A 13,982-nucleotide genomic window follows, 5' to 3' on the forward strand; every position below is an offset into this window, starting at 1 on the left:
GAGGAGTCCACAGTATGTGTCCATATGTTCTCTAGACTTTCGTGTAGGTCTTCTAATATCATCGGAAAAATGAACCAGATATTATGGAGTTTATTTTGTTCCTGTAGGAGCAGCAGAAGAAGGCTGCGGTGTTAATCGCGGGACTCTAAAGCCACGCCCAGTTCGTCTCTTCTGGAGTTCAAACAGAACATCAACTCTGTCCTTCAGCTAGCGACAGACGCAAGAATGAACTGGACGTCCTGCTGAACCTCTACGAGTTCTACGAATCGGTAAAGAATTGCTTCATATGGATCAACAGATAAAACACTGAAAGGGAAAATGCTGCATTAAGCTAAACATTTTGCAGCCAATTTGGAATGCCCAATTCCCACTACTTAGTAGGTCCTCGTGGTGGCACGGTTACTGAGTGTCAGTTGCCTCCGCTTCTGAGACCGTCAATCCACGTATCTGATCACGTGACTCGTTGTGCATGACACCGCGGAGACTCACAGCATATGGAGAATCATGCTACTCTCCACGATCCACACACAACTCAGCACACGCCCCATTGAGAGCGAGAACCACTAATCACCACCACGAGGAGGTTACCCCATGTGACTCTACCCTCCCTAGCAACCGGCCCAATTTGGTTGCTAAGGAGACTCACATCATGTGGAGGCTCATGCTACTCTCCACGATCCACACACAACTCACCACACGCCCCATTGAGAGCGAGAACCACTAATCACCACCACGAGGAGGTTACCCCATGTGACTCTACCCTCCCTAGCAACCGGGCCAATTTGGTTGCTAAGGAGACTCACAGCATGTGGAGACTCATGCTACTCTCCACGATCCACACACAACTCACCACACGCCCCATTGAGAGCGAGAACCACTAATCACCACCACGAGGAGGTTACCCCATGTGACTCTACCCTCCCTAGCAACCGGGCCAATTTGGTTGCTTAGGAGACTCACAGCATGTGGAGGCTCATGCTACTCTCCACGATCCACACACAACTCACCACACGCCCCATTGAGAGAACCACTAATCACCACCAGGAGGAGGTTACACCATGTGACTCTACCCTCCCTAGCAACCGGGCCAATTTGGTTGCTTAGGAGACTCACAGCATATGGAGGCTCATGCTACTCTCCACGATCCACACACAACTCACCACACGCCCCATTGAGAGCGAGAACCACTAATCACCACCACGAGGAGGTTACCCCATGTGACTCTACCCTCCCTAGCAACCGGGCCAATTTGTTTGCTAAGGAGACTCACAGCATGTGGAGACTCATGCTACTCTCCACGATCCACACACAACTCACCACACGCCCCATTGAGAGCGAGAACCACTAATCACCACCACGAGGAGGTTACCCCATGTGACTCTACCCTCCCTAGCAACCGGGCCAATTTGGTTGCTAAGGAGACTCACAGCATGTGGAGGCTCATGCTACTCTCCACGATCCACACACAACTCACCACACGCCCCATTGAGAGAACCACTAATCACCACCAGGAGGAGGTTACACTATGTGACTATACCCTCCCTAGCAACCGGGCCAATTTGGTTGCTTAGGAGACTCACAGCATATGGAGGCTCATGCTACTCTCCACGATCCACACACAACTCACCACACGCCCCATTGAGAGCGAGAACCACTAATCACCACCACGAGGAGGTTACCCCATGTGACTCTACCCTCCCTAGCAACCGGGACAATTTGGTTGCCTAGGAGACCTGGCTGGAGTCAGTCAGCATGCCCTGGGATTCCTTTTCCCTTCGAAGACTTTAACATTCATTGCAAGAGATTTGGAGGGGTGAAAAGTGGGCTGCTCAGAACAACTCAAGTTTTAAAGGAATATTCGGGTTCAATACTGAGTTAAGCTCAATCGACAGCAATTGTAGCATAATGTTGATTACCACGAAAACTATTCATCATTTTTATTTTATTTTTTAAATGAAAAAAAGAAAAATAAATAAACAGTTGGGTTTAAACACAGAAATGTGAAGCTTATAATTTAATAAAAGTTGTTTATATCGTCGTTTTCAGTCATTTTAGGGCTTGTTGACATCACATCGTCATGGCAACGAAGTTGTAAAATTATCTAACTTTACCCAGATGCGGTTAGAAAAGTAATTTTATGACACTAAACTTATACTTGACATGTACTTTTGAAACAATGATTATTAGAAGAATATCTCAGCTCTATATGTCCATACAAATCAAGTGAATGTGACCAGAAGCTCCAAAAAGCACATAAAGGCAGCTTAAAAGTAATCCACACTACTCCAGTGGTTTAATCCATGTCTCCAGAAGTGATATGATAAGTGTGCATGAGAAATAAATCAATATTTAAGTCCTTTTTCACTATAAATTCTCCTCCCTGCTCAGTCAATCTCCACTTTAACTTTCACATTCACATTCTTCATGCATATCGCCCCCTACTGGGCAGGGAGAAGAATTGTATCTCTTCCGATGACATGGATTAAACCACTGGAGTTTTATGGATTATTTTTATGCTGCCTTTATGTCCTTTTTGGAGATGTTCCAGTAATGAAGACAACTTTAGGGTACTGCATGGCTATCATGATTGTGCTCCCTTTGAAGTCCACTCAAAAAGCATCATTTATGCTGTTTGGAACGCCGGGTATAACTGGTAAAGCATGGCGCTATAGCAGAACCACAGTCGTGGTTTTGGATCCCAGTTAGCGCAAGTGTCTGCCAAATTCACAAATGTAAATATTAATGGGTTAAAATGTCTCTCGTGCAGGCAAACCAGTGGATAGTCCATTGCCAGGATTATTTCAGCCAGCTGAGGGTGGACGACGATGTGGTCAGTTGCACGCCCGAGGCGCTTCACATTCTGCGGGACTTCCACGGCGAGGCCTCAAAGATCTCTTTGGACAACTTCAGCTCGCTCAACCAGATGGTTTTAAACCTCAGCTGTGCACAAGAGCTGCAGCAGTGGACAACCGTTTGGCAAAACTTCCAGCAAACCAAACAGCAGCTGGAGGATATACTGGCCAAAGCTACAGCTGCACCACTGACCCCCACAGAGTCCACTTCCAGCCCCCCAGAGAAATTCGATAAACCCGCAGTGACCCAAAACGGAGGAGACCCCCATCCCGCACTGAACTCTCACAGCACACTGTCTTTCGAATACGATGACCTAAAGCCCGACTCGGCAGGCCCATTCACCAAAACCCAACTCCCTTTCCCGTTCCCCCCGGAGAGTGGAAAACTCTCGCCATCCCTGTTTGACGACACCGACAGCGACTGCACCATCGATTCGTCCGTCTCGTGCCACTCGGAGCCGCTGCATTCCCCAGCGACCCACCATCGCAAGCAGCCCCTCAAAAAGATCATGAAGACGACGACGAGCTACGAGGCGACGGCACGAGACAAGGCTCACGTGGATGCCGGTCATCACGGGCACGCGGGCGTCTACATCAAAGGACTGGAGGTCGACAACAACATGTGTGTGGAGATGAAACCGCAGCGGGCAGACGTGAAGGGTCCAGCGCTGGGACGCAGTCACAGTATGTCCTCTCCGTCCAGAGTCCACTGCAGACACAGCGACGGGGACATAAAGAGACTCAGCAGGTGAGGGGACAAGTGTGCGGTTTAGTGCCGTTATGATTCCTTGGGGTACAAAAAATCAACTTGTTTTCTCTTTAAATTAAGTCTATTTTCATTATGCACAATTATTTCCCCTGTTTTTAAGGAATATTCCGGGTTCATTGCAAGTTAAGCTCAATCAACAGCATTTGTGCCAGAATGTTAAATATACATTTTGACTCGTTCCTCCTTTTCTGTGTTCCAGTGAGACACTTCCAATGGAAGTCAATGGGGTTTATTTTTGGAGGGTTTATTAAAGGCAGAAATGGGACGCTTATAATTTTATAAAAGCATGCACATTAATTCTACTGTTAAAACTCGTGCATTATTTGACCTGTAAAGTTGTTTAAATCATCGTTTTTTAGGTTGTTTTAAGGCTTATGGTGTTACGTCGTCATGGCAACGGAGTTTTAACATTGCTATAACTGTACACAGATGCAGTTAGTGTGTGATTTTATGACACTAAAATCATATTGTTTATGTCTTGTGTCTGTACGTTTGAAACGGTGAGTATTTTACACGGGGTAACCTCCTCGTTGTCGCTATAATGTGGTTCTCACTCTTGGCCGGGCACGTGGTGATTTGTGCGCAGGGCTGGACTAGTAATCTGGCATACCGGGCATTTTCCCAGTGGGTGGGCCGACGCACTTTGGGGCCGATCAGGGCGGACTGGCCATCGGGAGAACTGTGCGGGCCGCGATAAGCTAAAATGAGGCACCGCGTTATGCAGAACGGACCACAAAACGCCGCCGTGATACGCCGAAAAGGACAGCGAACCCCCCCCCCCTCCCTCCCAATAACTTTTGGATCACCATCATCCCCCCACCGACAAGTCGATTTCTCTTCCCAGTCCAGCCCTGGTTGTGCGTGGATGCCGCTGAGAATAGCATGAGCCTCCACACCGATACGTCTCCGCGGTAAAGCGCTCAACAAGCCACGTGATAAGATGCGCGGATTGACGGTCTCAGACGCGGAGGCAACTGAGATTCGTCCTCCGCCACCCGGATTTAGGTGAGTCACTACGCTACCATGAGGACTTATGGTACTTTTCCGCTGCACGTTACAGTCGCTGTCCTTTTCTGCGTATCATGGCGCCGTTTTGTGGTCCGTTCTGCATAACGTGGCGGCTCATTTTAGCTTATTGCGGCCCATTTGGCATGTTTTGCGGCCGACCCACCGGCCCGCTCAGTTCTCCCGATGGCCAGTCCGCCCCTGATCGGCCCCAAAGTGCATCGGCCCACCCACCGGGAAAATGCCTGGTATGCCAGATTACCAGTCAAGCCCTGAGCACAAATCACCATGCGCCCGCCGAGGCGAGAACCACATTATAGCGACCACAAGGAGGTTACCCCATGTGACTCTTGACCCTCCCTAGCAACCGGGCCAATTTGGTTGCTAAGGAGACCTGATTGGAGTCTCTCAGCACGCCTTGGATTCAAACTCGCGACTCCAGGTGTGATAGTCAGCGTCAATACTCGCTGAGCTAACCAGACCTCCGTTTGTTTACATAATTTTACAGAAAAATAAACAATAAAAATACAGAGTAGCATAAATATTATCAACAACTATTGAGCAAATGCTATCATTTTTGTGCTCAGTGTCGATTGAGCTCAACTTGAATTATACCCGGAATATTCCTTTAAGAATTGTTTTTATATTTTTACTGGAAAACTAGACATAATGCATCTGATTTACAATTTAACAGCAACATTTATCATTTAATAACAATATGCATGAAACACACTGTGTGACGTTTGCAGTAAAATCCAGCACATTATGGATGAGATGATCTCCACAGAGCGAGAGTACACGCGCTCTCTCCGCTACATCATCCAGCATTATTTCCCTGAGATGGAGCGCTTGGATCTGCCACAGGACCTGAGAGGGAAACGCAGTATTATCTTTGGGAATCTGGAGAAGCTGTGTGACTTTCACAGTCAGTTCTTCCTGAAAGATCTGGAGAGCTGCGCACACTCGCCTCTGTCCATCAGCAGCTGCTTCTTGAGACATGTGAGTTATACTTCAAACAAGACTTCAGCTTCATCAAAAGCATGAGTGAGCTTGTAATTGTAGTTTTTCTGCTGGTTCACAGGAGGAACGGTTTGGACTGTACGCGCTGTATAGTAAAAACAAGCCGCGCTCGGATGCTTTGCTAACAAGCCACGGAAACGGTTTCTTCAAGGTGAGGCTCTCGGGCATGGAGAGGCTCTTCTGAAGAGCAGTTCACACCTGCTGACCTTTCTGTTCCCTGTATCTTCTGTGCATCAGAATAAGCAGCTGGAGTTGGGGGATAAGATGGACCTGGCGTCGTACCTGCTGAAGCCCATCCAGAGGATGAGTAAATACGCTCTCCTGCTCAAGGATCTGATCAAAGAGTGCGGTCACTCGCACGAGCAGGAGCTCGCTGACCTCAGAACAGCTGAAGAGATGGTCAAATTCCAGCTACGCCACGGCAACGACCTGCTCGCCATGGACGCCATTCATGGATGTGATGTAAGTGGAGTTTGAATGCCAGAAAACTAGTGCTGGTGGGTTGGGGCGATTTGACCAAATATGGTCCGAATTGGATCGAAGCCTGGCCACCCCACTCGCATTTGCTGTTTTAGTAATTTTTGGCACAATTTATTTCTTAAATTTTCTTATTGGGGGGACAAACTGGCCATATCTGATTATTGGGGGGACAAACTGGCCATATCTGATTATTGGGGGACAAACTGGCCATATCTGATTATTGGGGGACAAACTGGCCATATCTGATTATTGGGGGACAAACTGGGCATATCTGATTATTGGGGGACAAACTGGCCATATCTGATTATTGGGGGGACAAACTGGCCATATCTGATTATTGGGGGACAAACTGGCCATATCTGATTATTGGGGGGACAAACTGGCCATATCTGATTATTGGGGGACAAACTGGCCATATCTGATTATTGGGGGACAAACTGGCCATATCTGATTATTGGGGGGACAAACTGGCCATATCTGATTATTGGGGGGACAAACTGGCCATATCTGATTATTGGGGGACAAACTGGCCATATCTGATTATTGGGGGACAAACTGGCCATATCTGATTATTGGGGGACAAACTGGCCATATCTGATTATTGGGGGACAAACTGGCCATATCTGGCCATATCTGATTATTGGGGGACCAACTGGCCATATCTGATTATTGGGGGACAAACTGGCCATATCTGATTATTGGGGGGACAAACTGGCCGTATCTGATTATTGGGGGACAAACTGGCCATATCTGATTATTGGGGGACAAACTGGCCATATCTGATTATTGGGGGACAAACTGGCCATATCTGGCCATATCTGATTATTGGGGGACAAACTGGCCATATCTGATTATTGGGGGGACAAACTGGCCATATATGATTATTTGGGGGACAAACTGGCCATATCTGATTATTTGGGGGACAAACTGGCCATATCTGATTATTGGGGGACAAACTGGCCATATATGATTATTGGGGGGACAAACTGGCCATATCTGATTATTGGGGGGACAAACTGGCCATATATGATTATTGGGGGGACAAACTGGCCATATATGATTATTGGGGGGACAAACTGGCCATATCTGATTATTGGGGGACAAACTGGCCATACATGATTATTGGGGGGACAAACTGGCCATATATGATTATTGGGGGACAAACTGGCCATATATGATTATTGTGGGGACAAACTGGCCATATCTGATTATTGGGGGACAAACTGGCCATATATGATTATTGGGGGGACAAACTGGCCATATATGATTATTGGGGGGACAAACTGGCCATATCTGATTATTGGGGGACAAACTGGCCATATATGATTATTGGGGGACAAACTGGCCATATCTGATTATTGGGGGACAAACTGGCCATATCTGATTATTGGGGGACAAACTGGCCATATATGATTATTGGGGGGACAAACTGGCCATATCTGATTATTGGGGGACAAACTGGCCATATATGATTATTGGGGGACAAACTGGCCATATCTGATTATTGGGGGGACAAACTGGCCATACCTGATTATTGGGGGACAAACTGGCCATATCTGATTATTGGGGGACAAACTGGCCATATCTGATTATTGGGGGACAAACTGGCCATACCTGATTATTGGGGGGCAAACTGGCCATATCTGATTATTGGGGGGACAAACTGGCCATACCTGATTATTGGGGGACAAACTGGCCATATCTGATTATTGGGGGGACAAACTGGGCATATCTGATTATTGGGGGACAAACTGGCCATATCTGATTATTGGGGGACAAACTGGCCATATCTGATTATTGGGGGACAAACTGGCCATATCTGATTATTGGGGGACAAACTGGCCATATCTGATTATTGGGGGGACAAACTGGCCATATCTGATTATTGGGGGGACAAACTGGGCATATCTGATTATTGGGGGGACAAACTGGCCATATCTGATTATTGGGGGGACAAACTGGCCATACCTGATTATTGGGGGACAAACTGGCCATATCTGATTATTGGGGGACAAACTGGCCATATCTGATTATTGGGGGACAAACTGGCCATATCTGATTATTGGGGGGACAAACTGGGCATATCTGATTATTGGGGGGACAAACTGGCCATATCTGATTATTGGGAGGGACAAACTGGCCATGTATGATTATTGGGGGGGGGGGAACAATCTGGCCATATCTGATTATTGGTGGGGGGTCAAACTGGCCATATCTGATTATTGGGGGGGGGGGGTCAAACTGGCCATATATGATTATTGGTGGGGGGGGGGCAATCTGGCCCCATGTGACTCTACCCTCCCTAGCAACCAGGCAAATTTGGTTGCTAAGGAGACATGGCTGGAGTCAATAAAAGCCACTTATTTAATTTTGCAAACATGTCTTTATAGCATCACGTTTACTTGCTAGGGTATCGTCACAAATATGTGACTATTGTGTCAAACTCGATTGAAATCAATTGTTGCTGTGAAGAGTTTTGTTATTAACTAGATTCCATTTCAATCAGTATGTCACACCGTTAGCGATGAAAAATCATCACCATGTTGTTTTTCTCAGGTCAACTTAAAGGAACAGGGTCAACTTCGTTGTCAAGATGAGTTCATTGTTTGGTGCGGACGTAAAAAATACCTCCGTCATGTCTTCTTATTTGAAGATCTCATCCTCTTCAGCAAGACCAAAAAAATAGAAGGAGGTTATGACGTCTACATCTACAAACAGTCCTTCAAGGTACTGAATATGAGTCCACCCAAAAATTAAAATTCTGTCATCATTTACTCATCCTCATGTTGTCCCAAATAATTGTTTTTCACCTGTGGAACATATATGGAGATGTTTTGCAGAATGACAGTCTCAGTCACCATTCACTTTTATTTTAATTGTTTGTAAAAAAAAAAAGGTGCAATGAAAGTAAATGGTGACTGAGACTAACATTCTGCAAACATCCTGTGTAAGAAAGTCACTTGGGTTTGGATCAACATGAGGATGCGTAAATGATTGTTATTCCTGTCAGTTGTTTGTTTGAGTACATTATTTTGTGTCCTCTCAGTTGGCAGAGATTGGAATGACGGAGAATGTCGGTGACAGCGGCCTGCGCTTCGAGATCTGGTTTCGACGGCGGAAGTCGCAGGATACTTTCATCCTGCAGGCGAGTTCTGGCGAGGCGAAGGCCGCGTGGACGGCCATCATCGGCAAAATCTTGTGGAGACAAGCGTTACGCAACAGAGGTCAGAGCACAATGGCTTTAATGTGGCTAATACGGCTAATGATATTTATCTTTTTTTGGGGGGGGGGGTTCCCATTTTCACCCAATTTGGAATGCCAAATTCCATCATATCTGATTATTGGGGGGTCCTTGTGGTGGCGTAGTGACTCGCCTCAATCTGGGTGGTGGAGGACGAATTTCAGTTGCCTCCACGTCTGAGACCGTCAATCCACGCATCTTATCACGTGGCCTGTTGCCATGGAGACATAGCATGTGTGGAGGCTTCACGCTATTCTCCGTGGCACACACGCACATCTCACCACACGCACCACCGAGAATGATCAGCATATAGCGACCACAAGGAGGTTACCCCATGTGACTCTACCCTCCCTAGCAACCAGGCCAATTTGGTTGCTTAGGAAACCCGGCTGGAGTCACTCAGCACTACCCCGGCCCCTATGTTCATCTTTTAATGTATGAGTTTTTTTAAACAGAGTTGCGCATGCAGGAGATGGTTTCCATGGGGATTGGAAACAAGCCGTTAATCGATATCAAAAGCAGTGATTCTGCCATCAGTGATCGAGCCGTTGACTACATTATGAAAGGGTCAGGTAAGATGTCTGCATTGGCAAGACTTTAACATCATCAGCATCACTCTAAAAATGACATCATCGTCATCAAAATAAATAATTATATCCTCATTATCTTAATAAATCCTTATAAATAATATATTTATCATAATAACCATAATACAATTATAATTAGCATAATTAACCCATTATAAAAATATCATCACTGTAACAATAAATAATATTATAATTAGCATAATTATCCCATTATAAAAAATATCATCACGGTAACAATAAATAATATTATAATTAGCATAAATAACCCATTATAAAAAATATCATCACTGTAACAATAAATAATATTATAATTAGCATAATTATCCCATTATAAAAAATATCATCACTGTAACAATAAATAATATTATAATTAGCATAAATAACCCATTATAAAAAATATAATCACGGTAACAATAAATAATATTATAATTAGCATAAATAACCCATTATAAAAAATATCATCACGGTAACAATAAATAATATTATAATTAGCATAAATAACCCATTATAAAAAATATCATCACGGTAACAATAAATAATATTATAATTAGCATAAATAACCCATTATAAAAAATATCATCACGGTAACAATAAATAATATTATAATTAGCATAAATAACCCATTATAAAAAATATCATCACTGTAACAATAAATAATATTATAATTAGCATAATTATCCCATTATAAAAAATATCATCACTGTAACAATAAATAATATTATAATTAGCATAAATAACCCATTATAAAAAATATCATCACGGTAACAATAAATAATATTATAATTAGCATAAATAACCCATTATAAAAAATATCATCACGGTAACAATAAATAATATTATAATTAGCATAAATAACCCATTATAAAAAATATCATCACGGTAACAATAAATAATATTATAATTAGCATAATAAATTTTAATAATAGCATTCAATTTCTTCAAGTATCATAATTGCATAATATAATATAAAAATACATATAATAATAATAATATTATTATTTTTTATTAATAATAATAATAATAATAATAATAATTGTATTATTATTAATATTATTTATGAATGGATAAACGTTTGGTTAGAGGTAGAGACACAGGTGACACAGGAGATCGTTTTGAATATTTACTAAATGTGTTCCACGGTCCCACGCGAGTTTTCGCCTCTTGTATGTCGGCACATTGTTATGTTGTAAAATGTGTATATATATATATTATTGTGTTTTTAATATCTGTTGTGATCATTAAGTGTGAATTACAGAAATGTATCAAATGAACAATATGTATAGAAATGCAATTTTTTTTTTTTATATGTCTGGTCATGAATTGATACATTGCTTTAAAAATAATGAATAAAACAACTTTACAATAAGGATTTTAATTTGACTTTAGTAAGTGCACATGGATCATTAACTAATAATGAAGAATACACAAAGAGAATTAATACATCTTTTGTAAATATACATTTACAAAAATACAATTAGTGCATTGTAAGTTCATAGTGCATTGCCTAATGTAAACTTATACAACTTTTAATTCCAATAAATAATAAATAAATGACCATTAAAGAAGATTATGCAGTATAATTGCTGTAAAAGTGCTGTTCATTAACTAATGTACTTCTTTTATGCACCGGTGAAATGTACTTAAATTAGTTACATTTTCTACTTTTCTTTTTTACGGCAGTCCTCCTCTGATTTTTGTCCCGTGTGTCTGTGCAGAGTCGAGGATGCGGGCGTCTATAGCGGTCTCCTCGTTCGATCACTCCACGCCGTTTAAGAGACCGCACTCCACCATCTCCAACAGCAGCTCTTCATCGTCCAGCAGCCAATCATCTTCCTCTCTGCTGGGGTCACTGAACTTGCACCTGACGCACTCACTGCCCGGCTGCCCGTCTCTGGGTCACTGGCCGTACGACAGCATCGAAGAAGACGAGCTCGAGCACGATTCCACCGTTAAGTCAAACATGAGTGAGTCATTGTCTGTAGTCTCTCTAGAAAGAGCTTGATTTACAGGTTTTAGAGGTTTGAATCAAGAAAAACCAATCATTTTTTTTTTTTAAATCATATTTTCCATTAAGATAATAAAGCCTGTATTTTAGTGAACTTGTTTCTTGTACAAGCTATTGAATTTTTATATATATATATATATATATATATATATATATATATATATAATATTCTCCATTAAACAAATAAAGCCTGTATTTTAGTGAACTTGTTTCTTGTACAAGCTATTGAATTTTTATATATATATATATATATATATATATATATATATATAATATTCTCCATTAAACAAATAAAGCCTGTATTTTTTCAATGTGAACTTGGGTAAAAAAATAAAAAATACAATTTTAAAATCAATAAAAAAAAATATAAATACAATTTTCCATAAAATAATAAAAATAAAAATATGTAAAAATCAATTAAGAAATATTAAAATATTTTCCATAAAGGAAAAAAAGCCTATTTTTTATTATTATTTTATTTTATTTTTCAATGCTGAAATCAGGCAAAATAAATAAATAAAATCAAAATCAATTGAAAAAATAAAATAAATCAATCATATTTTCCATTAAGAAAATAAAGCCTGCTTTTTCAAGGTGAACTCAGTAAATAAATAATATTATTTATATAATATTATAATAGTTATCCATAAAACAAGTAAAGCCTGTATTTTTTTTTTCAATGCTGAAATCAGGCAAAAAAAATGTTTTTATAAATATATATATATATATATTAAAATCAATTGAAAATATAAATTAATTATATTTTCCATGAAGAAAATAAATCCTGCTTTTTTCAAGGTGAACTAATTTCTTGTAAAAAATCTATTGAATTTTATATATATATTTATAAATAATATTATCCATAAAACAAATAAAGCCTGTATTTTTTTTCAACGTGAACTCGGGGAAAAAAAAATAATACAATTTTAAAATCAATAGAATTTTTTTTTATAAATACAATTTTCCATAAAAAAAAAAAAAGTAAAAATACAAATATGTAAAATCAATTAAGGGCAAAAAATAAAAAAAATATTTTCCATAAAGATATTTTTCAATGCTGAAATCAGGCAAAATAAATAAATAAAATCAAAATCAATTGAAAAAATAAAATAAATCAATCATATTTGAATTAATAAAACAAACCCTGCTTTTTTCAAGGTGAACTCAGGTAAAACTTTTCTTGTAAAATCAATTGAAATATATTTTTTTAAATAAATAATATTTTCCATAAAACAAATAAAGCCTGTATTTTTTTTTTTTCAATGCTGAAATCAGGCAAAAATAAACAAATAAATAAATACATATATATATATATTAAGATCAATTGAAAAAAAATATATATATTATATTTTCCATGAAGAAAATAAAGCCTGCTTTTTTTTCAAGGTAAAAACAGGTAAATTTGTTCTTGCAAAATCAATTGTGGAAAAAAAAGAAATCATATTTTCCAAAAAAACAAATGTAATAATTCAAGGCTGAAATCAGGCAAAACCCAATTGACAAAAAAAAAAAAAAAATGCATACCCCCCACAATAATTCAATGTTTATGAATTAAGCCTTAAACAGATATCAAATATAGTAAAACAAATATTGTTCAAATAATTTACAATATAAGTAATGCATCGTTGTTTGTGCATTACAGTAATATAGAAAATGTGCTTGATGAATCTCACAATGCAAACAACCTTGCTGGTAAAAACATGCATCGCATCATTTCTTATTTGTGGGTGAAATATGAGCAATGACTGTTCTTGACAGGTATTGTGAGATGATAAAGGAGATGCTTGTGATTTGTAATACATTGTGTTCAAGAAATCTAAATTTCACAGTGGCAGTCAAGTTTATGTGATCCGATGAAGGCTGTTGTGTGTGTGTGGTGGGCAGCAGCAGTTAAGGCAGGAAGTGTAAAACAGGAAATGGGCTCCTCTCACTCTGATGGTATAATAACCCAGTGGAAACTGTCTGCAAACCAGAGAGGCCAAATGTGTGTGTGGTGTGTGCCAACAAACACTAGTTTTCTTTC

The 13,982-nt window shown here is 40.5% G+C and overlaps 1 protein-coding gene across 1 annotated transcript in view; it reads left to right on the top strand.

Moving 5' to 3' along the window:
• The window catches only part of LOC127657849 (pleckstrin homology domain-containing family G member 4B-like), a 61,489-nt gene that overhangs the window by 44,201 nt on the left and 3,306 nt on the right, over positions 1-13,982 (top strand). The window contains 12 exon segments of the mRNA XM_052146793.1: positions 1-12; positions 108-137; positions 139-205; positions 208-269; positions 2,768-3,600; positions 5,376-5,625; positions 5,708-5,797; positions 5,884-6,108; positions 8,683-8,853; positions 9,173-9,350; positions 9,823-9,939; positions 11,670-11,918. The exon segment at positions 1-12 is cut by the window's left edge and continues 111 nt beyond it. Coding sequence (XP_052002753.1) covers positions 1-12; positions 108-137; positions 139-205; positions 208-269; positions 2,768-3,600; positions 5,376-5,625; positions 5,708-5,797; positions 5,884-6,108; positions 8,683-8,853; positions 9,173-9,350; positions 9,823-9,939; positions 11,670-11,918 — 2,284 coding nt within the window.

This window comes from Xyrauchen texanus, chromosome 17 (assembly GCF_025860055.1).
Source record: "Xyrauchen texanus isolate HMW12.3.18 chromosome 17, RBS_HiC_50CHRs, whole genome shotgun sequence".
Classification (NCBI taxonomy): Eukaryota; Metazoa; Chordata; class Actinopteri; order Cypriniformes; family Catostomidae; genus Xyrauchen; species Xyrauchen texanus.